Raw genomic sequence first — 27,392 nt, 5'->3', positions numbered from 1 at the left:
TGTTTTCTTTTTTCATTCTGGATCAGGCATTCTTATAGGGAGGCAAGTCTTGAACAATGTAGCCATTTGTTTTCTTATATAGATTACATACATACCTCATTCAGGGAAGTGGGCTTTGAATTGGAATGATGTAAAAACTTGGGATTTAGTGTCCAGGACATTCAAAGAGAAATTGATAGGGAAGAAAAGTGGATGCTGCCAACTTAAATTGCAGGAAAAAAAAAAAAAAAAAAAGGAATTCTCCTTCATTGATCTGTGCACGAAACATTACCGAATTATAAGACTCATAAAAAGTGTCTCTCCTACTAATTTGCGGCAGGCATTTTAAGCAAGACTAAGAAAACAGGAGTAGTGCACAATGTACTAGGGCTATGCTCCTTTGTTGTTGTTAAATAATGAGTGTGCTGAGTCATAAAGTTGACAGCATTTTGTTCACTCAGTGTCAGGTTGTGAAACTATTCCTTGGCTTTGCCTTTTCAAGACAAATAAAGGCAAAACAAATAATTTATTTAAATTATTTATTATTTTAGTTAATAATATATTTATATATTAAAATAATAAAGACAAAGTAAGTGCCTTTTTAACATTAAAAACATTTAATAAAGTTTTTGGCTAACTTAACAAAAGCCATTAAAAACATTACTTTATTATTCAGAAAAGGGCCAAACAACAAACCTCTACTTTTCTTCATATATACTTTGTATTTTATCATTCCATTAATATATTTTTAAACTTTCATAAGCCAGAGTGACCAGGTTTATGTATTATAAAGTATTTTCTATAATCTTTTGTATAAAATTTTCTATCACAATTGGAGAATGACTTGCCTTATTGTAAAACACTTGGTTCAAATTCACCAAATCAGTAAGATTTCTCCTAAGGATGAATTCCTCCACACATAATGAAACAGGATATCTTACTCAAGGCTTTCTGACAATTCTTAGGTTTTAATTCCTATAAGCATTCTTCCTAGCATGAATTTTCTGATGTCTGCTGAGGTTTGGCTTCTGGTAGAAAGCTTTGCCACATTCACTGCATCCATAGGGTTTTTCTCCTGTGTGAGTTCTCCAGTGTTTATTGAGGCATGACTTCTGACTGAAGGATTTTCCACATTCTCTGCAACGATAGGGCCTTTCTCCTGTGTGTATTTTTCGATGTACATTGAGGTATGACTTCTCGCCAAATGACTTCCCACATTCATTGCACACAAAGGGTCTCTCTCCTGTATGTGTTCTCTGATGTTCCCTGCGGTGTGACTTCTGCGTGAAGGCCTTCCCACAAAAAAAACACTCAAAGGGTCTTATCCCAGTGTGTATTCTCTGGTGTTTAATGAGGGTTGACTTATGTGAGAAGGCTTTCCCACAGTCAGTGCATCCATATGGCTTCTCCCCAGTGTGACTTCTCTGATGCCTAATGAATTCAGACTTGTAGCAGAAGGCTTTCCCACACTCAGTACAGACGTGGGGTTTCTCTGTAGGTGGAACCCTCTTACGTTTGTACACAAGAGAACTGGTGACTGCTGGTTTATACATAAGTGCTGGGTTATGGCTGAAAGCTTTCTCACAATGACTGCATTCCCAGAGCTTTTCTCCATTAGGTCGTCTGTCATGCTTTGTATGTTGTAACAGTTTCCCATATCCATAGCATTCATCTTGCTTTTTTGAATAGTTTCTCTTAAAACCATTCAAGTCTAAATTATGGTTCAAACTTTTCCCGCAAGGGTCCCTGTTATTGGGATTTTGAATTGAAGGGAAAAGATCAGGGCTCAGATGTGATACTTTCCCAAACTTATCATGTTCATGGTTTCTTTCCTTGGGCAGTGTTTTCTTGCTGATGAATGTACTTTGCCTCAAAAATGCATCTTGCCGTCTTTTCCTCTGGACGTTAACTTGCCAAATGTTTTCTAGAGAAAGTACAGCAAATCTTTCTTTATGAATCTGTTATTATGATCTGGAATAAAACTGCTAGAGAAATGCCATCAAAATTTAAGGGGTGCACAGTACATGAATAGAGAGCATGAATCATAACTAAAATCACCCATGCAGGGAAGAACGTCATATGAATAGAGAATAGAGATTCAGGAACTGGCATGGATGCAATGGAACGTGTCATAGAGTATAGAGAGAAATAATCTTGAAGAAGAGGGGATATTATAGCAAAAGTGTTCTTAAAAGATCAGAGAGTAAGTATGTCAGGTATTATGGGCCATATTGCCTTGTTCACAAGTACTTAACCTTCCCATTGTATGGTGGGAACACAGACAGTAAGAAAATGTAAGGGTGCAACTGTGTTCCAATAAAACTTTATTCACAAAACCAGGTGGCTAACCTACAGGCCGCAGTTTGCTGATCTCTATTATGGAGGAAACGGGGCTAACGGTCACATAACACCTTGTTACTGAACGTGTGGTTCTCAATGGTCAACTTCAGCCTCATCTGGGAACTTGATGTTGATAGATATGAAGAATCTTGAGCCCTATTCCCAGACCTACAGAGTCAAAATCTGCATTTTAACAAATTGCCCAGATGCTTCTTATCATATTAAGAGTTTGACAAGCACTGTTATAGCAGTAGGAAAGTTTACCATGTTGAGCTGGTTAGTAATAATATAAATGGCAAGGGCTCTAAGATGAACTAGATAAAAGCAGGAATCAACAAAGCTAACTAGAATTTAAAGCAAAAGTTCTTAACTTGGTAGACAGAAATCTGGGAGCTATGAATTTGTATAGGGGAAAAAAAATTACACCTTTATTTTCCCTAAGTTCTAACCAAAATTGAGCATTTCTTTTGATTACGAACTGAGCAACCAAATACAGTACTATTAACTCTTGTAACTTTGTACTAGTTTGGGAATATGGTATGTTCATGTTACATTATAGTTGTGGAAGATTTCCCAAAATACATTCACAACCATCTCTACCTGAGATCATGACAGTTATTAGACATGATGCCAGATCTCATTTAATGTGTAAAAAAGGAAGTACATCTGCTATTATCACTAATATCATTAATATTTTTAAAATACTTTGATCCTGCATTTTCTAACTTTATTTCAATAACTATTGTATTTTAGTAATTTCTTCTATAATCTTACGGATTTTATTTTATTTTTATATGTAAAAAAGGGGTCTATTAGGCTTCCCCAGAATGCTTAAAAGTTCCATGGCTAAGAACCCCTGACTTAAAGATATTCAGGAATGAGATAATCTGAGTTCAACTTTAGGAGACGTCAGTGGAAAATGCAAAGTAGTGAGGAAGATTTAAAGTCATTCCTCAAAGGAAAAACAACAAAACTAGCATGTATGCATAGAACAATCAGAGAGGGTGACAGAGACAGAAGATTCAGAATAAGCACAAGGTAGCAAAGCTCTGGAATGAAAAGGTGAGGTATGTGTGTGCATGCACTTTGTGTGTGTGTGTGGTGGAGGGGAGGTAGCAAGGAGTGAGGATGACTTCAGTTTCTGTCCTGCAAAATACAGGGATAAGTGGACACAACTGTGGAGATGACCCACTGGTTGGTAAGATGAGGGGAAGGGGCCCTAGGTGGTACGAGGGGGACAAAAGGAGGCAAAATGGCAAAGAGGCCAAGTTGTGAGCATCGTATGGTCTCCAAATAGATGACTTCTTTGTGGGACTTACACCGCTAAGAGAATCAAGGCTGGAAAACAGAAAATGGAGCCGTCTCTGGGAAGGAAAAGGCTGGGCTGCAACCAGGGAAAGAGGATACAGAGCACCGAGACAGGAGGGCTGACTACATTCCCCCCTCCCCCCCAGTTATTATATAAAATTCTTGAAAGAGGGCAAAGAAAAGCAGCTGACAGCCAGGTTACAATGGTTTCAGGAAGGCTGATGAACATACAGCAAAATACACCTCAGAAGGCACCAGAGTGTGACGGTGAAGAATACTGGTTCAAGAGCCTGACAACCTGGGTTCAAATCCCCATTCGGTTCCTTACTTTCTTATATTCTTAGACAAGTTTCGTAAACTTTCTGTGATTGTTTCCTCATTTGTCAATGAGGTAATAAAGGCTGGATACCTCCCCTAGGTGTTGGAAGGGTTGAATGAGTTGACAGCCATAAAGGACTGAGAACAGAGCTGGCACACAGTGAGCACGCCGAGTGCTGGCCAGTCCTTCTGATGCCGTTGCTGCTACTACTACTAATCAGTGAAAGCTGGATGGTGGTAATCTCAAAGACATTATTTTGGGGAGAAGCATGAAAATGACTTAAATGTTTCTGGGGTTTACATAATATTTAATTCAATGATGTGATTACAACACTAACTATTAAGTGGCATAAAGAGATCTGGGAACAGATGGCACTGACTCTTCTTGCTAAGCCCATGACTCTTGTGGAGAAGTGGAAGTCCAGAGGCAACCTAAAGAGTGGACTACTAACACTCAGGGTACCAGGGTACTGTTGAGACATTTTATAGGGCTGATGGGAGAGGCGCAGTTATTCAGAACATTCAATAGAAGTAGTTAAGAAAGGCCAAGCACAGCCATCTCCTTCCCTACCCAATGATCCCTGGTCACCTCCTGGAATCCACTGCTTCCTCCTCTGTGACTTAAGGAAATTAAGGGGCTGAGGGATAATATAAGGGATTAAGGAAAGGATGGGGAGTGAGACCGTGGGCATAGCAGGCGGGTCTGAGGCATTTTACCGAGAAACTGTTAGAAAAGAAACAGTAAGAGACCAGCAAGAATGGGCTAATCACAGAAACTTATTTGTAAGAATGCCTGACTATGAAAGGGAAGGTGAACCTTTAACCTTAAGAGAGACCAAGGATTCTGGACAGAGATAGAACGAGCACACAGGGAGGTGGGATACATGGAGACTGAAGGGTTAACAAGAAGGCTGAAGCTCTCAGAGAAACGTCTCCAGCTGCTTTTTTAAAGCTCTAAGGCTTTTAAGAGCTGGACCCTGAACCAAATTCCAATGGTACCAGCCTCCCACAGTACCTCTTTAGCTGGATTTATCATACTTACCACGACAGTGGCAGCCTGGGCACGCCGCCTCACAGACCCATGGTGCTTCTTCCTGCTCCAGCCTGAGGATCACATATGGTTTGGTGCCTTCATAACCTGTTCCAGGGAAATGATCCAGGCCTTAGGCTGAGCTCCTTGGTCTTCAGGGCCATTCAGGCAGCATGAAAGGCTGAGCAACAGACAGTATACTTGGGAGGAGACTGTACACACCTTGTCCAGAACTCAAAAGGAATTAGTCATCCGAGACCACTGCAACTCAAGTCAAGCTCACTGAGGCAGCACAATGTAAGGGTTAAGAAGGCAAAGTGTGCAGCTAGATTGCTGGAGTTCAAATCCTGCTCTGGCCTTGCTGCATACTGAATGGGTGACACTGGGCAGTTAATCCACCTCTCTGCCTCAGTCCCCAGATGTGTAAAACAGTGGTACCAATGGTATTTACCTCATAAGGCTCCTATGATGATTACATGAGTTAATATCTTGGAAGTATCTGGCACATAGGAAGTATTTGATACTTGAGAGGTTCTGGGCACTTCAGTTACCTTTAGCAACTAAAAAGGGAAAGGTGGTCATTCAAGCATCATCTAGATTGTGTGGCAGAGCTGATCTTACCCACTGACACGAGGTTGCTGTAGGTCTCCAGCATCACGTCCCGGTACAGGGCCCTCTGAGCGGGATTCAGCCTGTGCCACTCCTCTTGAGTGAAGCCCACTACCACGTCCTTAAATGACACAGGTCTCTGCTGAAGATGAAATGGCACTGAGTCACGTGGGAACAACGAAGGCAGCAGTGATGGTTCTGGTTTTTTTATAATGTTGACAGGTCAGAGCTTATTACGATCATTTATCTAGGATGCCTTTTATATTCCTGGCTCTGGGCAACATATGGTGGGACCGGAAGCTGTTGTCATTTACACTTTGGGTCAACACATATTGACTGAAGACTCACGGTGTGTCTGACCCAGTGCTGGTTGCTGGGGACACAGTCACGGATGGCTCCTGACCTCAAGGAGCTCACAGCCTGGGAGAGAAAGCAATATGTAAAGCCATCAGGGTGAAAGGGTAAGAGCTGGGGCGGCAGGACATCTGGGCTACGGCACACAGAGAGGTGAATGGTCCATTACATTTTTCAGGCTTCAGAGCCCAGGGTATGTGCAGCTGAGTCTTGTCTGCAGGAAGATGTAGAAACTGCCTTCCCTGAAGAGGGAGCAGCATGAACCAAGGCCTGGGGCCAAATAGCGATCTTAAGGACGGCCAATCGCTCAGCTACAGGGGAGCATACAGAGGCTGGTGAGACGATGGACTTTAAGACAATATGACATCAATAAAGGGAGAAGTATGTGTAGAAAGCCCATTCTAGAAGGCATGGGGTGAGTTTCCTGCATTCTGTGTCAAGCGGTACAATGAGAACCGTAAGCAGACTGTACACCGTATCCCTAGAGTAACCACTGTAATCATAGTGCGAAGAGGTGTCCTGAAGTAAATAAACAGAATTCTAAAAAATGTCCAATTAATCCACACAAACAGACACACACACACACATAAGAGAAAAGAAACGGAAACAAAAGCAGATGGGACAAATACAGAGCTAAATACAAAAAAGACAGATATAAAGCCAACCATAGGTTACATAATTATATTTATATTAAATATAATTAATTATATTTATAGTAAACTATTATAATTTATATATATATTTATATAACATATTTAATTTATTTATATTTATATAATTTAATTATATTTATATTAAACTATATTAAATTATAAGGTTATTTAACACATGACTAACACTCCACTTTATAAGCCTAAACTAAACTGTAAAGCAAATCAGCCTCTTTTGTTTTTAATTATAGTTTTTTGGGGGGAGGAGGGAAGGGAGAGGTAATTAGGTTTATTTATTTATATAGTTGATTGGAGGTACTGGGATTAAACCCAGGACCTTGTGAATGCTAGGCATGCACTCTATCACTGAGCTATACCCTCCCCCAACTAACACTCCAAAAAGGCAGAGATTAGATAAAATCTAATTACACTGGATCTTAAAAAAAGCAATGCTGCCTGCAAGAGATACAAAACTCACAGTCTGAAAGTGAATGGATGGGAAGAGAAATGTGACAGGTGACCTGGAGGGAAGGGAAAGGAAAGACTCACTAATATCCCAGGTGGAAAATGAGGTTCACAAGTAGGATGTTAACAGTGAGACAGAGAAAAACCACTTTAAAGAAGAGCAGAACCTGTGCTTTAACTGGTTGTGGGGTGAAGAGAGCATAAGGGTAACACCCTTAAAGCAACTGGGTGACCGTGGTGATGAAGTGGAGTCAAGAAAAACAGCAGAAGCAAAGAGGGCGTCGTACTAAAGCTGTGTGAGCCATCAGCCCAGAAGTGGCAGCTAAAGTTGTCACGTGGTGCGGGATCCGTCTGCGAGGAGACAAGAGGAGCCAAGTGCTCAGGCCAGAGCCACGAGGGACACTCATATGTAAGAGGCCAACAGCAGAAGAGTTCAGCAGGAGACCCAGAGGAGCAATTGTGGAAAGGAGGCTTCCCAGCCCAGCAATCCTCTGGTTTGGGGCACAGAGAACAAATTCTCCAAAGAGCCCAGTGCCCTGGGGCCCTGCTGCTGAGGGAGACCCAGCGGTACTAACCTAAGAAGGCACCTGGGATATTGTGATGTATGAAGAAATGCATCTGTGCCCTGGTTCCTGGCACAGAGCTTCTTAAACCCCCGAAACTTCCGGAGTGCTAGGAGCAATAGGAGTGTCTTTTGTTACTTGTAACAAGCACCTGTCAGCCGTAACAGAGTTTATGCTAATGACGTAACTCTTGGAAGATGGGGGCTGGTTGCCAGAGGAACCAGTAATGTGATTAGAGAATTAGGACTTGTAGCCACAGATCCCCCAGTCTCTGGCGAGGGGAGAGGGATTTGAGATTGTGCTAATCACCAAAGGCCAATAATTTAACCAACTAGGCCTACATGATGGAACCTCCATAAAATCCCCAGAGAGCTTCCAGGTTGACGAACACATCCAGGGCTGGAGAGGGGCACCTCAAACTCCATGGGGACATAAGCTCCTGTGCTCAGGAACCTACTTTGCCCCAAGTACCTCTTCATCTGGCTGTTCATTTTGGGGGGGATGTGGGAGGGGTAGGTAATTAGGTTTATTTACTTATTTAAATGGAAGCACTGGGGATTGAACCCAGGACCTCGTGCTTGCTAGGCACGGACTCTAACACTGATCTACACCCTCCCCCCTTGGTTGTTCATTTGTATCCTTTATAGTAAACCTGTGATGGTAAATAAAGTGATTCCCTGAGTTCTGTGAGTTAGAGCAAGTTAAGACTGAGGAGGGAGTCATGGGAACCACCGATTTATAGCTGGTTGACCAGAAGTTCAGGTGACAATCTGAGACTTGTGACTGGCATCTGAAGTGGTGAGCAGTCTTGGGAGACTGAGTCCCTAACTTGTCTGCACAGAATTGGAGAATTGTTGGAATAGGGGGAAAAAACTTCCTCTATTCCTATAAGTAGAAGAAACAGTTTTGCAACTGTAGAGAATTTAATCTTGCCCAAGGAGAGGTCTGATCTTTGCCTTCAGCTCCTGGAAGTTAATCTCTAAGCCCCTGGAATGTCCTCCAGGATAAGAGTGGCTTCTTTTTTTCACCGGGGGCCCTTGGGCTGCACCAGAAAGTCTAGCAATGTGATTTATGGGTCACAGGCATCAGGTCAACCTCCAGAGCGGCTGGAGACTGAGGTCAGCAGTCAACCATGCCTAGTGACCAATCCCCCAAAAAAGATCTGGACGCCATGACTTAGGTGGGCTTCCCTGGTTGGCAATACTCTACATGGTCACACGTGGTGGCTGGGAGAATTCAGCACTGTCCACAACTCCGCTGGGAGAGGACAGATGGACATGCTGTGTGAGGGGTCTCCTGGACTCTGCCCCAAGTATCTTTTTCTTGGCTGATTTTAATCTGTGTACTTTTGCTGTAATAAACCCTGACTGTGAGTGTAACATTCTGTGAGTCCTTCTAGAGAATTATCAAACCTGAGGGTGGTCTTGGGACCCTCCAAACTTACAATTGCTGTCATAAGGGAGGCTGGTTCTGTGGGCTGCTCTGTGCTCGCTAACTTCACACTGGCTGACAGACAATGAGGCGCAATGGAGCAGATCAGCAAAAAGGATGGACTTCAGGGCAGGACTGCTTGAGTTCAGCTACAGGCTCCGCCACTAAATGAGTGACCCTGGGAAAGCTATTTAACCTCTCTGTGCCTCAGTATTCTCATCTGTTAAATGGAGATGATAATAGTGTATGTCTCTTAGTTATGTGGTTTACATGCGTTGACATGTGTAAACTATGCCTGGCATATAACAGCACTGTATAAAGGTAACTATTTTATTTAAGGAGGAAAAGACTGTAAATCAATATTTTAAAATCTATTAAGAAAGGGAAAACAATTTAAAGGACAAAAAAAAGAGGGGGTGGCCAGGGTCTGTGCCTGGGTGTCGGTGGGGTGGGGAGCCCTAGTGCACTGCACAGTGCCAGTGACACCGGCCCATCCCCTCCGGGACTGGCCAGAGGAAGGAAGTGCTGACAGGGCCCCGCAGAGGCTGAAGGGGCTGAGAGCAGCCACTCTCCACCCTCAAGAGGCTCAGGGCTCCTTGAAGAATGTCAGGTCTCACAGCGCTACCTGAGCAGTGGCCCAGGCGGGTGGACCCGAAGGCAGGACCAGAACCGGGGTGGAGGCCATGCAGGCTGGCCCAGGAGACCCTAAGACCCACACAAAGGCCATGGCACAGAGAAGGCGCCAGGCAGACAGCCTCTTTGATGCCAGAACGCACCACAGGAGCAGGAGAGCAGCAGTCAGGCTTCGCCACAGAGCACAGGGCCTGGCTCAGTGATAGGCTCTGGGTCAGCACTTCCCCAACAGAGCTAACTGGGACGGGACGGGTTGGGGTGGGGTGGAACAGAATGGAAGGGAATAGCCCAGAACAGAGCAAACCAGAAAAGATATAATTCTGCACCCTAGAGACCATGCCATTTTCACCAAACACAGGGAAGAAGAGGAGAGAGATGGAAGAAACACTAAGGCCGTAAAATTAGCAAAACTTGGTGACTGAGTGAGACAAGTGGAAGGCAGGGAGAAGTCAAGGACAAACCTCAGGGTCCTGGCTTGCCTGGTGGGATGGTACCATCTCCTGAGATGGGAAACAGGGAAGAAGAGACAGAAACCAGGAGTTCAACTTTGTACACGTTAAACGTGAAGTCCTACGAGGCAGCCAGGGACGATGCTGATCACGTCGTGGGCAAAGGGGGTGGGAGCTCTGGGAGGAGGCCTGGGCTTGGGTGTAGAGGAGGGCGTCACCTGTAGACTCACCAGTATCCACCTAAGAGTGGATGAAACCACCCCCAGAGGCCCCACAGAAACATCAGCATCTAAGAGGTAAGCAGATGGAAAGAGAAACCACAGAAGATGTTGAGAAGCTGTAGGGAAGCACTGTCCCCGGCATGAAGGAGGGAGGACTAACCTCACTGAGTGTCATAAACAAAGTCTATTCCAAGCACTTTACCTACATTAGTTCATTTAATGCTACATCCATATTACAAAGGAGAAAACAGGCAGAGAGGTTCAAGGACTTGCCAAAAACTGGCATTCAGATTCAGCAGTCTGGTCTGAGTGCTCTCACCCAGAACATGGGGCTGCCTTTCAGACAGAAGAAGGAGACAGAAAGTACAGCTGAATTCAGCACAACCATCAAAAAGCATCTCCTGACTTCAGCCTCAGCAAAGTCACCTGGGACCTTGGCCAGAAGTTTTATTTAAGTGGGAAGAGAGGATTCTGGACACAAGAAAAAATGAGAAACAGGAGGTAGAAACAGCAAGAGCGAGGAACTCACTTCAGGAGATGAAGGAGACCAGGAGAGAAAGCAAAGGACGTTCTGGTTCACAAATGGTAATGGTTTCTAGGGTTGGAGACACTGACAGTGGTTGTAGGGACGAGAGAAAAGAACTCAGAGAGGGGAGAGCTGGGTCTCCGGAATGAGACGTAGGAGAGCAGGAGCTCTGGGGCTGCGTGGATTCCGGCCAGGGCACAGGGTCCTTCACCATCCAAAATCAGTGAGGAAGGTGGGGGGGCTGGGAAGACCTCACACCGAGTCATGCTAGGGAATAAGACGTTCAACTGTTTGCTACCAAACTAGCAGAGACACCTAAAGGGAAAGACAGAAACTTAAACAGTGGGCAGTTCATCTGTTCCTCAATCTCGATAACTTAGATCAAAATCAGGACTTCTGTAAACTTGGAGGAATCTTCCTGCCCCCTCACAGAAGAAGTAATATTTGTATTTTCACTTTCTTTTAACTGGAATTTAGCATTTTCTGCCGTTACCCATGAGCCACAAAGCACAGAGGAGTTAAAACTTCCCGCAACTTTGACATTGATAGAAAACAGTCACGTCATTGGGAAGCTGAGACCGTGGTGGTTCTGGTCACCTGGGGAACTGAGAGTTTCGCCTTGGGGCTTACACTCAACTCCGAGGGATGAGTTGAAGCCCTGGAGAAAACATGCTTCTGTGTTGTTAGTGATCGTTAAGAATTTTGTCCATTCTTTCAGTGCTGCTCACACTTGCATGTGCATAAGGATGTCCAGAGCTTGTTAGGCAAAGATTCTCAGGCCCCACCCACAGTTAACTGGTCCAGCCGGTGTGGCTGGGGCGTGCCATTCGGTATGTCTAAAAAGCTTCCAGGAGATGCCCTCGTCCTGGGACCACGCTGTCAGCAACAGTACTGCCCGGCCTCAGTCATAAGAAGGCCCCTCAGGGAAATGTCTTTAGAAAAAAGTGCCTTAAAAAGCTAAGTTTTCTTTGGAAATAACAATATGTTTCTTCCTTATGGCCAGCACAAACCATGGGCTGTCTCTGCCTTTTTGCTGGGCTACCAGGAAGCACACAGTTAGTGACTCTTGCTGGAATCTCTCCCTTGTACATCACACGTTTCAACAAAGAATGTGCCTTGCATCATTGCTTGTAATATGAAATTTGGAAACTATCAGAAGGTCCAAAAAATGGAGGGGGGTATATTATATATTCCATGCATATTATGGAGATTATGCACATTGTTTAAAAAAAAGTACCAATATGGTACCATCTCTAGGACATTTTAATCAGCGGGGAAAAGGATAGAGTAGCATGTATAATAAGTGTCTGGCCACTGTATCTATGTGTAGCGAGAGGCTGTGGCGTTCCACCCAAATCCCCCTGGAGTACCAAGGTACTTCTCCCAGCTGCTAGGAGACGGCTGGCTGTTGCAGGCTTGAGACCTTTTGAGAATTTCCCTTGGTCAAAGAGAGCCACTCCACCCAAGGTTACATGCCCTCCCTGGGGCAGCCTACAACCAAAGACTGATTGATTTCAGAATGCAGTGGCCTCCTTGCCTCCATTCAGGACAACACTGAGGACCATACCAACTCCAGAGCATCTTGTAAGATCAGCTGATGCCTCTGTTCAACAACTCCCTCTGCCCACTCTGCTTCCTTCACTGACTTACAGGTGTTCCAAGAGCCTCCCTAGTAAACCTCCTGCTTGCAGATCTCCATCCACAAGTCTGCTTTCCTGAGAACCCAGCACATGACAGAGCATGTGTGGTTGAAGTGCATATATTTTTTCTAGAACACTTTCCCCAAGAAGGGAAAGTAGGCTTGTTAATGTCATACTTACCTGGTACTCAATCATTTTCTGTTGTTCTTGGAAAAAGATCTGTGGCCTGTGAAGATACATTGGAGGGAGGAGGATGGAGAAGGAGAGAAGAGAGCTGTGAGAGACCAGGCTTATTTTAGGACTTGCAAATTCCCTACATAACTCCTGCACAAAAACCCATGCTTTAAGTCATTGTGGTAGAAGGAAAACATGGTGCCATTCAACCCAGAATGTGGATGCACAGAACAGACTTCCCAGGAAGCAAAAGCCGCTACCATGTGAAAACTGGAAATTATTAAAAGCCAAAAATCCTTCAAACTTATACCACTGGTCCCAAGTATATACCAGAAAAGGGGCTTTCATATCTGTTACGATAATACTACGAAGAACACAAAGCAAAGCAAAGTAACTGTATAACTTCAACAAAACTAATGGTTACTTAAACTGTGGTACACATAATTACTGAAAGGCTAAACCTTGTTATTCGCCCAGCAGATTATTATTTTTTTTGTCTTTTCAATAAATGGTTTTATTTTTAATTTTTTTTTACATTTTTTATTGAGTTATAGTCATTTTACAATGTTCTGTCAAATTTCAGTGTAGAGCACAATTTTTCAGTTATACATGAACATACATATATTCATTGTCACATTGTTTTTTTTGCTGTGAGCTACCACAAGATCTTGTATATATTTCCCTGTGCTATACAGTATAATCTTGTTTATCTATGCTACATATGCCTGTCAGTATCTACAAATTTTGAAATCCCATTCTGTCCCTTCACCCAGCAGATTATTCAGTGTTGTCATTAAAAAATAATGTTCAACCGCTGACAACAAACAACTCAAGATGTTTAATTAAAGAAATAACTGTAATGGCTTAAATTATTTTTAAAAGGGCAAGTCATAGGTTAAGAGTATAAATAAATACTTTGATGTACTTGAACGTTTAATGTTAGAACTATATTAAAATTACCAGTGGAATAACTCTTGGTTTTTAAAAATTATATCTTTTGTGGCGATTCTCACTGAAGTAACCGGGCACGGTGTCATCCTGACTGGAAAAGCCTGCCAGCACCCAGATTCTGATCGCTACCACTCATTCTCACCAGAAAGAACTAGAGCTCCTCAGAAAATGTCTGAGTCCATCATCTGGAACAAAGAATACAAGGTGCACCTTTACAATCTTGAGTGTCAGAAAGCAAGGACCCTTCCTCAGGGGATAGGTCCAGGCAAGGGGGTGAGTAGAGGTCAGCCTCAAGGGGCTCCAACCTTGCAAGCAGTAGCGCTGGAGAAAACTGGCCATATCTACCCAAGTTAAACACACGAATATGGCCTCATAGTTCCGTATGAATGCATATGTTCACAAAGCTTTAGTCTATAAAAACTATAAATATGTAGTGATAATCAAAAATCACAATATTAAAATTTTCCTTTTAAAATAACTGGTACTATATTTAGATAAGACTACTATAACTTGGAGGTTCCCTATTTCCAAAAAATACACATATTGGGAAATACGGAACTAAATTCATACAAAACATTAATAAAGAACATTCAAGCTTTTCACTCACAGTAGTGAGAAACCTATAAATAGGTCTGAATATACTGTGCTAGTAAGCTACAGCCTGGCATTGAAAATCCACATCCAGGAGCAACAAGAGGTCTGACTTGTGGCTGGTGGGACTGCAATTTGGTTCAATCATTTTGGAAAACTGTTTGGCCATATCTGCCAAAGCTGAATGTAGAATCCCCGTGACCCAGCAGTCCCACCCCTGGGTATATACTAGAGAAATAACTGCATAGTGTTCAATGAAGACTTGAATAAGAATGTTCATGGCAGCTTTGATCATAGTAAGTCACAACCGGAAACTGCCCAGGAGAACTAGATAATTGTGGCCTCTCCATATAATGGAATACTATTCAACAACAAAAAGGAATGAACTGCTGATATCCATGCAATCCATGTGGATCTCACAGATATTATGTCCAATGAAAGAAGTCAAACTTAGGAAGAATATACTGGATAATTCCATTTCTAGGGAGTTCCAGAACAGGTAAAACTATGGTGAGAGAGTCAGAACGTGGGAAGGGGATGGATATTACTGAGATGGGGTAGGAAGGAGCCTGCTAGCGTAGGGGGTCAGCCAACTTTTTATTTGAAAGACCAGACAGTAAATATTTTTGGCTTTGTGGGTCCTATGGAGTTTGCCACAACTATTCAATTCTGCTGTTCTAGCATGAAAGCAGCCACTGATAATGACACAGCAGTGAATGAGTACAGCTGTGTTCCAATAAAACTTTAATTACAAACAGAGATGGCAGGCCAGATTTGGCTCATGGGCAATCGTATGCCAACCCCAGCTCTAAGGTGGTGGAAACGTTGCTCTAAGTGGTGGTTACACGAATGTGTGTATGTATTTAAAAATCCATCAAGTTGTATATTTACTATTTGTATGTTTTGCTCTATGTCTTTTATACCTCAGTAAAAGAGACAAGGAAAAGAAAGGCAAAAAGCAAACGGCAAGACGTAGACAAAATAACTCCTACATCCACCAGAACTGACTCACACCTTTGAGGGCAGGAAAACCATCCCACCACTGCGCGGGCAACAAGAGTTTGTTTCCTGATTGGCATTCTTGAGCTGTGGCCCTGATGACTGGCAACTCAAACAGTGACAGCCTCACAGCTGATTCCCACCAGATCCAGGCTTTGCCCACTGAGAAATAGTCTAGGAGGACAACTTTTAAAACAGAGCAACTCATATCTCTCCTCTGCAAAAAGAGGAGATTGTAATCTTCCCATGGCACAGAGAAGAGCTTTTCTTGAATACAGTGACATTCATAATGTTTGACTATCCTGGTGCCCTCCCCTGGAGAAACAGGTCTAGCCAATTACTCTCCTAAGGTTTCTTTACATAATGATGATTAATCCCTCCAACCTTAGTGACTGCCAAAGTCTCACAACTGATCACAGATCAAGGAAAATTAACTAGAAGAGATCAAGAAAAACTGGCCACAACTGGAATAACAGCCTTTAATTATATACTTTCATGTGTCAGGTAAGCGTGGGAACTTAAAAATGACTTATTCCAACTGTCACGTAAATATAAAAAGACGTCAGTGTCCCTCAATACTAAAAGCCTGTTACTTAAGAGTCTTTGCTCTGGCAAGAGATTTGGACCCTGGGTGACTCCTTCAGAAGAAGATCCCCTCTCCTGGACCAGAGGGCCTTTTACCTGGCCCATTAGGCCCTCAAGCTCCATCTCTCAAAGGTAACTCACCCTCAGCTGCAGCCACTGACAGAGGCTTCTGCAGATGTGACTGAGGTCCTGTGGCCCCAAGGAGAGCCCTGCTGTCCAACAAGGTGGTGGGACCCAAACGTGTACACTCAGGAAACCTGAAGATAAGCAGACCCAATGGTGAGAAGTCATCCAGCAGCCCCCAATACTCTGGGGCCAGTGAGGAAGAAGCCTGCAAGAGGGCTGAGCAGCAGACATATCTGAGTGATGGCTGTGCTCTGGGTTTGAGGGAGGGGCAACTTCTGGTAAGACCCTGAGCCTACAAGTCACTCGGACAGATGTCTGAAAGCCAAGCGATTCCTTTAACTGACTGAAGGAATCTAGGCCAGACAGTTTACCTCCCTGGGCCTCATTTTCCTCACCTGTGAAAACAGGAATGATAAATAGTAATTTTAAAAAGCCCATCCTGGTGGGGAGGGCATAGCTCAGCAGTAGAGTGCATGCTTGGCATGCAGGAGGCCCTAGGTCCAATCCCCAGTACCTCCATCATAAAATAAATAAACCTAATTACCTCCTCCCCGCCCCTACAAAAAAAGATAGAAATTTTAAAAAAAAGTTTTTTTTAATTAAAAAAAAAAAAGCCCATCCTTAGGGGCTTTCCAAAAGTTACCTCATTTAACACAAACTCAGGAATGGTTGAAAGGGGCTGAGTTATGAATAACAAAAGACACCTTTATCCCTCTTATCACTTAGGAAATTCCAAGGGTTTCAGGAGCTCTGTGCCAAAAATAGGACTGAAGACCACATACATATTTCTTATTATAAATCACAGTATCACACAGACTAAAATAAAAAGGATAAGAAACAGTAATTGGGTACATATGGTGAAAGTATGGAGAATTTTTTTTCAATTTCCCTCAACAACAAGGTAAAATTATTGTAGTGAGTTTTCTTTTGTCATTAAAAAGCAGATGATTCTGGTGGATAATCTGGATAATTCCACCAGATAATCTGATGGAAGATGAAGCCAGTCATCTGTCTTGCTAGTCAGTCTTGATAAGCGGTACCACCACGCAGTCAGTCCCCCAACAGCAGCATGGCAGTCATCTGAAGGGATACCATCTCCTTCCCTGCATGATAGTGACTCATACATCCTCATCACCACACCCTGACATTTGAACTCAAAAACCGTATGTTACTATATAGATACCATCATCTGGATGCTCTCAGGCACAAAGCACAGGGTCCAATTCAATGTGCATTTGTTTTTTTGGTTTTTTTTAACTTAAGTATAGTCAATCACAATGTGTCAATTTCTGGTGTACAGCACAATGTTCAATGTGCATGTTTTTGACTTCCAGAAGGAATATCCAAAAACAAACAAACAAACAAAATAGGCAATCTCAAATGGCCAAGCCAGAGCTACAGATTAGAATTTTGTGCTGGTGTGTATCTGGTTTCAGAATTTCAGACAAAACTTTCCCATTGTATGAATGTTTTGGCTTCAGATTATTTCTATGATTCCATTTAATTCGAGTTCAAAAACAGGCAAAACTAATCCATTGTATTAGACCTGGGATGGCAGTGGGTATTGACTGATAAGGCTTCAGGGTGCTAGAGATATCTTAATCTAGGTTGTGTGTACACAGTTCTCGTCAATGTAAAAATTCATTGAGCTGTGCCGTTAACATAAGGATACTTAAATGTATGTGTGTTATGCCTGGAAATGATCTGGAAAAATGTTTATTGCATAAGTAAAATGAAATAATCTGGATTCAAACTTAAGAATTTTTTCAAATGGAGCCACATATTGCCCCTTGACCAGGTATGAATATTCCATTTAATTCAAATTCAAAAACAGACAACATTAATCAGTGATGTTAGAACTGGGAGACTGGTCCCCATGGCAGGGTAGTGGCTGGGAGCGAGTATCATGGGGCTTTCCGGATGTTACAATCTTCTGTTTTCTGATAAGCACATTACCCTGGGGTGTTCCCTTTGTGACAATTCATTGAGTTGTATGTATATTTATGCATACTTTTGTATGCATCTTATACTTCAATGAAAGATTTATGTTAAAAACTTTAAAAACAAATATTACTTGCTCCCAAACCTGGCACTAGGCATAGTGTAGGTGATGAAGGAAACTACAAGAAAAAGAAAATGCCTGACTCCTTACCCATGCGTGTGGGTCCTGCATCGAAGAAATTACCCGTCTTTGATTCTGTGCAGCGGAAAAATAGGAAATGTCTGCTCTAAAAATGAAAGCCTGGCATGTATGGTTTCTGAAAGATGTTACCTGCCTCACCTCTCCACTTCCTTGGTTTCTTCAGATTCTATTCTCACTGTGCTTTGTCTGAAGATTGCCTAAGGATTGAATGTAATACTTAAAACAATCAGGGGTGGGAGGGTGTAGCTCAGTGGTGGAGCACCTGCCTGGCATGCATGAGGTCCTGGTTCAATCCCCAGTACCTCCATTAAAAATAATAAATAAACCTAATTAACTCCCCCCAGAGGGAAAAAAAAACAATTAAAAGACTGTTTCAGCATTTCACCCTTTTATTAAGCTACTGATCAAATCTTATTTTCCTTTCATTTGTGATTTTGTCCTGGTCCATCTTAATCACCAGTACTTTGACTTTAATTTCAGTGAAGAGCAGTTGCTAAAAGTAGCTTTTTGGTTTTGTCATTGTTATTGTGGTATTAGGTTTATTGAACGGTTCTACCAGGATTTTATAAGGCACAGGTTCACGGAAGTCAAACATGCCATGCCTAAAAAATACAGAACAAAGTAAAAAGATTCTTAGAACACGATAACTTCCAGAACCAGTTTCTTTTCCTTCTGTGAGTCATCTTTTTTTCCCTAGCCTTATTGAGATATAATAGTATAAGTTTAAGGTGTTCAATCCCCTGATTTGATACATGTATATATTGCAAAATGATTACCACATTAGGGTTCGTTAACATCTCCATCACTTCACGTAATTATCTTTTGTGTGTGTGTGTGTGTGTGGTGAGAACATTATTTTTAAGGATTTTCAAACACTCTCAAGGTTTATCCCTTCAGCAAAATCTTTTACAGTATCAGTTTAGATACTTACTCAGTAAGCTCTTTGTTTCCTGACCACAGGCAAAGGAACATCCATCCTAGCTGCCATGAAGTCAGAACAGATTTCCAGAAACCAGGCTCACACTTGGGATGCTGTTACAGATGGATATGTCATTACATTTTCCAGAAAGAACCTTAAAGGAAGCATTAGGAGAAATATGCATTAAATCCTTGGCAAAAGCAAGAGAAGCCACATCTTTAATAACATGTTATTTTACAGGAGTTTAACGCTTAATCCTTTCAAAGCACTTTCATTAATGTGAGGAACAATACAAAAAGGGGGAGGGAGGTTTCCAAAAGAGTTCTGAGGTAGGCTTTGGCCCTGAGGAACAGGAGGGAACTGGCTGCTCATCAGATGGGGTATGTCCTATGGGTGAAGTGTGTTCCCACTGTGCAGGGTTGCAGCCTCAAATCCTTGACTCTCCCACTGCCTTCCTCTGCACTTTACAAGCCTCAACACCAACTCCCTTTAAGCCTCCTAATCATAGACACACCTGGTGTCTCCAATCTACAGCTCTCGGGCGTCCTTATAGCTATGATATCCCCATATGTCCAAATATGACCATTGAAGACCACTAGTCAGTGACTACAAAGGTCACTGATTCGTTCTGATTGCAGAACGGTGAATAACACAGATCCCATATGGGGAACCCACACTGATCTCCAATGATATCCCAATGACTGGGGATCAATCAGTGATTCCCATTGTCCCACCTCCCCTGAAAATTATGACAGTCTCAGTCACTGATACCCCCCTCATTGATCCGTCTGTTCCACATTCCCTATCTACAAAAGTCCAGTCACTGATACCCTCAGATCCCCCATCGATGAGCCAAAGGAAGTCTCAATCACTATTAGCCTAAAAGTATTTCTCCAAACATTGATCCTCATTGACCACCCTCATCACTGAACCTCAGAGTTTCCACAATCACCAGTTCTAGGTACCCAAACGTAACTTAGAACTTCCGATCACTGACTCCCTCAGTATTCTGATCATCGAGCCGCAACGCCATTCAAATCAGTGTCTTCGAAGAAACCCACCTGGCCTCAGACCCCGTAAGACCACTATAAACTGACCCCCAGGCACTCTTGTCAATCAAGAACTCTCATTTATTGATTCCCGCAGAACTCCCAACCCATTTTCTCCACAGACACTGCCACTGAATCCCACAAATCCGCCACCACAGACTCCCCAACGAGGCTCAGACGCCCAATCACTTAACCCTCCAGTCCCCTCAGTCTCTGACCCTTACGGGCACCCATGACTGACCCAGTCGGGCCACCGTAGTCGTCTGCTCACTATTACATGGGTCCCGATGTTTGACTGTTTCTCACAGGGACCTTTCCCATTTTCCCTGCACCCGCGCCCATTACCTGAAATGGGTTGTCGCACCCCGCCGCCTCACCACAGTACAAGCTCTTCTCTCTTCCCATCCCGAGTGACCGTGCGCAGACTCAGTCGCGACTTGGAGGCTGGCTGCCGCCGCCTGGCAACCTCCCAGAGAACGGGATTCTGGGTTCCGGAGCGTTAATGGCAGGTATGATGGCCGCGCCCGCTTGTCAGCCGCTTGCTGGGGGCGGCCATGATTACGCCTGTGCCGTGCAGCGGATGATTCGGCCCTTTGTTAGGCGATTGGGCCATTTTAGAACGGGGAGAAGCAAGTGTTCCTGAGTCCCTAAACACAGACGTCACTGCTGCTTTTAGCATCTCAGAAGCCCATACCACCTGTGACCAACAGAGCGGCTCCCTGACCCGGCAGTTGAGCTTTCTTTGTCTCCAGCAGCGCAAGCAGTGAGGTAAGATGGCCGCGTACGTTCATACCGCTTCTTACGGGCAACCAGCGCGGCCATCTCCCCCGAGGAACTCCCCTCCCATAAAGCAAGGTAAAACTTTTTCTAGGCGTGGGAGAACGGCGAAGAAGAGAAGCTCTTCTCTCGGGGAGGCTGAGGCCCGGGAGGAAGAGGCGGGACTTCACCCAGTGGGCGGAGCTGCAAGAGTGGGTCAGTAGGAAGATCTTGAAAAGATTATGTTGAAAGTGGGAACTTTCTCTCAGGTGGCTTGACCCTGTTGACTTTAAAAATAAAACAGCCAACTTACTTGACCAAAAAATGAGTTTATTCCTATATAGCAGAGACTCACAATTCGGGACAACAAGTCACAGCAAAAACCATGGACAAGTCCAACAAAAAAACAGGAACTGTTATTTTACAGAGAAAAAGGAGGTAGTTGGGAGGGGTTGTTTTGAAGCCAAGTACGTTGGAGAAAAGTGAAAGTTCAGAGTGAAGACGGCTTCTCATTGGCTGAGTTGTTGGGGTAGTGGATTTCCTGTGGGAGATGCAATGTACAGCTCTTCTTGTTGGGGTCTGTGATTGATGATTTTTTCCTGTTGATTCTTCTGTCGGGGTCTCTAATTGACAGTTCTTCTTGAAACGGACCTGGAGTGGTACTGCCTGAGATCTCCCTTTTCTGGCCTCCCTACTCCATTGGAGTGAGATTTTCCTTTATTAATTTTCATGCTCCAGAAGCCCACCTGAAATAAGGGTGTGAGTGCAAGCAGTTTATTTGGGAGGTAGGGGATGGGTCAGTGAGACGGGAGGGATGGAAACCAACACAGAGTGCATCCATAAGCAGATTACCCCTGTGAGTAATGGGGGTTGAGTCCTGTGGGGAACTCTGGTAGATGGTGTGAAAACCACCTCCAAGTTTTCCCAGTCGAGGGCTGATGAAGCTGAGATATTTATGTTATCTCTGGTTCCTCACTGTTGAGGGCTTCTGCAGGGGCCTTAAAGCTCGAGCACTTTCAGCCTGCCTCACGGGCAGGTCTCAGGCAGAGCCTGCAGGCGCTCAGGGAGAAGCCAGCCATCAGCATATGGGCATGGTGAGTGCCTAGGCAAAGTGGGGTACCAACAGCATTCACCAGAGTCCTGTTTTTATAACCATCCACGCAGTGCTCTGCACATCCCAGGCATCATTTTGGAACACCTCTAGAAATGATTGCCTTTTCGTATGAAAATAGCTCTCTAGAAAAACAATTCTATTTGGTGGTCATACCAACTGGTATAACAGCTCACCTCCAAAATGACTCCCAACGATTCCCGACGCCTGGTATTCACACCCTTGTGTCATCCCCTTCCACATTGCAGGTCTGAGGTTAATAGTTTACAGTAGAAGTGATGGCCTGACACTACTGAGATTAAATTGTAAATGACACCTGAGCTTCTGTTTTGGAGGTGTTCAAGCCCTTTCTCTCAACTTACTTTGGGAGAAGTTGGTTGCCATATCATTGAGGACAGAGACCACCTATGAAGAGGCCCAGGTAGCAAAGAACTCCTGCCAACAGCCAGGGAGGAACTGATGCCTTATTATATCCAAGTGCCTTCTGATATCCATCTTGGAAGCAGGTCCTGCACCCTAGTTAAACCTTGGAATGCCTGCAGCCCCCACCAATGGACTGACTGCTACCACATGAGGGACTAAGTCAGAACCACCCAGCTGGTAGCTCCCAGATTCTTGACCTTCAGAAACTGTGTGAGCTGTTAAATGTTTGTTTTAAGCCACTGGATTTGGGGGTAATCTGCTATGCAGCAATAGGTAACTCGGATGCTGGGGTAAAAATGCTGTAATTGATGTCTCTGGATTCCTTAAACAAGTTCCTAAACTTGTGAGATTGTTCTGTCAAGTCAGAGGGGATTATTGGCAATTTCCTCTTATCTTGCATAATAGAGAAATTAAAGGCCTGTGGCTCTGTTAGATTTTTAAAACTTAATAGAGTTTAACAGTCTTGCCTGATTTGAATTAATACAAGTGGTTTATATGACAGTGTTTTGAAGTGATTATAGTAATTAACAAAAATGACCATTTGGAAAGTGCCTGTTACATGCCTGGCCTGTTGCTGGCCTGCTCACTTCAAGGGCTACTCATTCTAGCACCAGTCAGCTAGGCAAAAGGAAAGAGAGCCTTAGAGTGTCTTATGCTGGGAATTAAATACACTGCCTCAGAAATGACACATGTCATTTGCTCCCACTACTCATTGAACAGTCAGCCAACCACGATATAAATACAGTCTTACCATAAGCTTGAAATGGGGAGAGCTAGAAATATTTAAGGAACAACCTTAAAGACAAACACGATGAAAGCAGTGTTATCATCACGATTTCACAGGACGTGCACACAGAGGTAAGATGTCCAATCCATAATCACTCAGCTAGTAAGTAAAGAAGGAAGCAGAGCCAGGTATGTCTGTTTTATATAGAGGTAAAGGTTCATTACCATTATTATTAAATTTTTACTTCAATGTATCTAAGGCAATGAATTAGGGAACAAAGAGAAGACTGAGGTCTCCAGTAAAAATAAAGAGACTCAAGATGCTGAGGTCTTGGGGGGGGGGGCGGGGGAGGAGGAGTACAGGTGGAGAGAGAAAACAGATAAAAGAAGAGTTTTTACAAAAGAGTACATACACACTGTATGTGAAGCTCAGGAACAGGCAAAACAAATCTATTGAGTTATAAATCAGAAAGCAATTGACTCTAGCAGTTGTTGACTCTGAAGAGAATTTCTTGGAGTAATGAAAATGTTCTATATATTGTTTTGGGTGGTGGTTTTGTGCATCTATATAATTGTCAAGACTCATCAAAGTTAAGACTTATGATTTGTGCATTTATTTTATGTACATTAAAACTCAATTTTTTGAAGAAAAAGAGTGTCAAGATTATTGAGTGATCGTGTAGGCTAGGGAAAAGTGAGACATGTGAAAGAAGTCACACAACTTTACCATCATCTGTGGAAAGATGGGACCCAGGCAAGGCCATCATCAGCACTATGGCTTGTGACAGTGCCCGCTCTGGGCAGAGGGGTGAGAGAAAGGAGCCCCAAGGATTCATGGTTTGGCAAATTAAAGGCTCTGGGCTAACCCAGCCGTAGTGACCATCAGCTCTTATTTACTCCCTGGGTTGACAGGTCTCAGCCTATTGAACCAGTTGTGGTGGCCCTCCACACTGTCATCATTTAAAGGGATACTGGGCCCCAAATTTGGCCTATAAGGAGGCACAGCCCTTTCCTACTCTGGAGCAGAAAGGACTGTGCCCTGGCCTGAGTAGAAATAGGCCTTTGCCCTTGTATGAGTGAAGACTGTTCTGGATCTCAGTGGGATGAGACTGTCCCCCCGGATCAAGGTAGATCTAGAAAGTAGTCTGGCATGAGCAGAGGCCACACCCCATCCTGTCCTGTCTTGAACTAGGGGTGGAGGTGGTAATTGGTGACACAAGTCTTAAAGTATACTTTCCAAAAAGTTAAAAATTAGAACTCTTACAGATATTCAGAGATTCATTTAACTTAATAATGAGGGAATTAGCAGGATTGGAATTTTGGTTCAGAGTAAACAGGTATATAGTCAGTGGAATAAAGAATCTTGAAATAAGACTGCAAAGTTAGATACAAAACTAATGTCCTACAGAGCAATAAAACCATGACCTGTAAGGTTATCTTTTCTCCACAGAATCAGTTTGTGTCTATAAAAAATATATGAAATGTACCAATTGTCTCCAAGTAAAATTTATCTATATAGTCTTCATCCTAATTAGTAGTAAAAAGCCAGTCAAACAAGGCACATTCTACTAGAGCATTGGGTTCTCAAACTGGTGCAGTTTTAATCTCCAGGGGACATTAGACAATCTGTGGAGACAGTTTGTGGGGAAGGGGGATGCTACTGACACGTGGTGGGTAGAGGCCAGGGATGCTTCCAACCATGCAGAGGACAACCTGGCACAACAAAGAATTATCTGGCCCAAAATGTGAACAGTGCTGAGTTTAGGAAATCTTTCTCTAAAATGATTTGTTAGTCTTTGGGTGGGGTTTTTAGAGTATGCTCCAGTATGACTTTGAAAAGGCACACAAGATAACACAGTATTGTTTCCTTCTTTCCCAGTTTTTGATCATTTTTCTTAACACAAAATTGACAAAGTGTTGGTAATTATTGAATCTGAGTAATGAATACATGGTGATTAATCAATCTTTTCTATTTTTGTGTATGTTTGCTTTCCCCCCTACATTAAAATTTTTTTTTTAAAAAAACCCAGTAGATTCTGGTCTTTTGCTTATGGTCAGTGCCATGTACCAGTGGCCACAGCTTAAGAGCATGTTTAGACATCATATTTAAGTGTAAAGATGTTTCTCTTTTATGACTTCATCCCAAACTCTGCCCATCTCTCAAGTCCAGGAACTCTCAATTCTAACTACATCTTAAATTCAGTCAGATTTTAAAAATCCAATGCTTGGGATCCACTCTCAGCAGTTCTGGTGTGGTTTTCCTGGGGTAAGGTTCTTTTTTATTTTTAAAGTTTACCAGATTTGGGACATTGTGGACACGCAACCTAAATCAATTAAGAAACTTCATATTATGAACTTGGTTTGAGGTGGGCTGGATGGGTAATACCTTGCAGGGCGAATGAGAATACACCCTGAAGGAGGGCATACCTATCTTATGCCTAGGCCTCCACACATAATTTTTCAGGGACAATGACCAGCAAGCTGTCACAGATAATCAGTCACACAAGGGAACAGAACCACATGAGCAAGACCCTGCAGAAACAATAGTCACTATAAGCAGATCCATCTAAACAGAGTAGCTTTGGACTAGAGATGTCGCTTTGGTCTGTGTTCAGCCCACGGGATTTTTTTTTTAATAGACTTTATTCTTTTAGAGCAGTTTCAGGTTCACAGCAGAACTGAGCAGAAAATACAGAGTTCGCACATAGCCCTCCCCACCGACACATATATACTGCCCTATCCTCAACATCCCTCATCAGTGTGGCATATTTGGTACAATCGATGGATCAACATGGGCACATTATTATCAACCAAAGTCCATAGTTTACATTAGGGTTCATTCTTGATGTTGTACATTCTATGGGTTCTGACAAATGCATAATGACATGTAGCCACCACTATAGTATCATACAGAATAATTTCATTGCCCTAGAAGTCCCATGTGCCCAATTTATTCATTCCTCCCTCCCTCCCTCCCTCTCCCCAAGCCCCTGGAAACCATGATCTTTTTATTGTTTCTGTAGCTGTGCCTTTTCCAGAATGTCATTTGGTTGGAATCGTACAATTTATAGCCTTTTCAGACTGGCTTCTTTCATTTAGTAATATGTCTTTTAAGTTTCTTCCATGTCTTTCATGGCTTGATAGATTTTTTTTTAACTGCACATATATTTTTAATTTACATATATGTACTGTTCATTTTTTCTAATAACATTTAGAGTTTTAGCTTTTTAAACTTACATAGTTATCAAAGGAATAAAGCCAACCACAGAATAAGAATTAATTCAAAAATATACATATACCCTGCTATAAACAGCAACATTATTTATAATTGCCAAGATATGGAAGCATCCTAAGTGCATATCAATAGTTGAATAGATAATGAAGATGCAGCATATATATATAATGGAATACAATGTACCCATAAAAACGAAGGGCATTTTGCCGTTTGTGGCCCTTCATTCACTTTTTTTTTTTTTCATTTCAAAAATCGGAATGTTATAACTGGCAGAGACATTTCCATTACATCAAAAACAACAAAATACCTAGAAATAAACCTAACCGAGGAGGTTGTCTATACTCCAAAAGCTGAAATGACACAGAGAAATGGAAAGATTTCTTGTGCTCTTGGATTGGAAGAATCAACACTATCAAAATGGCCACATTACCCAAAGCAATCCACAGATCCAACACAACACCCATCAAAATACTCATGACATTCCTCACAGAACTAGAACAAATGATTCCAAAATTTATAGGAACCACAAAAGACCCTGAACAGCCAAAGCAATCTTTTGTAGGTCTCTCTTTTTTTCTCTTTCTTCTTTTTGTTCTCTTTCCTTGTGGTTTGATAACTAGAGACGATCCTTTAACATTTGTTATAAAGCTGGTTTGGTGGTGCTGAAATCTTTTAGCTTTTGTTTATCTGTGAAGCTTTTGATTTCTCCATCAAGTCTGAATGAGAATCCTTGCTGGATAGAGTATTCTTGGTTTTAAGTTTCCCCCTTGCATCATTTTAAATATATCATGCCACTCCCTTCTGGCCTGTAGAGTTTCTGCTGAAAAATCGCTGATAACCTAATGGGAGTTCCCTTATTTGTTATTTTTGCTTTTCTCTTGCTAATTTTAATATTTCCTCCTCATCCTTAATTGTGTCAATTTGATGACTATGTGCCTTGGTGTTTTCCTCTTCTGGTTGATCCTGTGTGGTACTCTCTGCGCTTCCTGGACTTGCGTGACTGTTTCCTTTCCCAAGTTGGGGAAGTTTTTGGTGCTTATCTCTCCAAAAATTTTCTCAGGTCCTCTCTCTCTCTCTCTTCTCTTTCT

At 42.8% G+C, this 27,392-nt stretch overlaps 1 protein-coding gene and 1 long non-coding RNA gene across 3 annotated transcripts; one reads left to right on the top strand and one right to left on the bottom strand.

Annotated features, from left to right (window-relative positions):
• Positions 1-573: 573 nt before the first annotated feature.
• Positions 574-20,931, bottom strand: ZNF793 (zinc finger protein 793). 2 transcript variants are annotated; one of them, XM_074371164.1, is made up of 7 exons: positions 20,399-20,931; positions 19,017-19,158; positions 15,958-16,073; positions 12,697-12,742; positions 5,597-5,726; positions 4,988-5,083; positions 574-1,903 (listed from the first exon to the last, which is right to left on the bottom strand). In XM_074371164.1, the coding sequence occupies exons 4-7, from the start codon at positions 12,709-12,711 to the stop codon at positions 948-950; spliced, it is 1,197 nt and encodes a 398-aa protein (XP_074227265.1). In that variant the 5' UTR covers positions 12,712-12,742; positions 15,958-16,073; positions 19,017-19,158; positions 20,399-20,931; the 3' UTR covers positions 574-947. The 2 variants fall into 2 exon arrangements, with proteins under 2 accessions (XP_074227265.1, XP_010962077.1); XM_010963775.3 differs by having other exon boundaries at positions 5,597-5,723.
• LOC141578729 (uncharacterized) lies at positions 20,682-22,791 on the top strand. Its single transcript, XR_012509393.1, has 2 exons — positions 20,682-20,821; positions 20,925-22,791. It is a non-coding gene; the product is annotated as an uncharacterized LOC141578729 (long non-coding RNA).
• The last annotated feature ends 4,601 nt before the right edge of the window (positions 22,792-27,392 follow it).

The sequence above is a fragment of the Camelus bactrianus genome, chromosome 9 (assembly GCF_048773025.1).
Source record: "Camelus bactrianus isolate YW-2024 breed Bactrian camel chromosome 9, ASM4877302v1, whole genome shotgun sequence".
NCBI lineage: Eukaryota > Metazoa > Chordata > Mammalia > Artiodactyla > Camelidae > Camelus > Camelus bactrianus.
This window is presented reverse-complemented; position numbering and strand designations above follow the sequence as displayed.

Bases quoted from the DNA above. Each gene is read 5' to 3' on its own strand.
- ZNF793 (XM_074371164.1), bottom strand. The intron at 5,084-5,596 runs GTAAGATCAGCT...TCCCTGGAACAG, and splicing joins CAGCAACCTCGTGTCAGTGG to GTTATGAAGGCACCAAACCA. The intron at 1,904-4,987 runs GTAAGTATGATA...TACTTTCTCTAG, and splicing joins CCCAGGCTGCCACTGTCGTG to AAAACATTTGGCAAGTTAAC.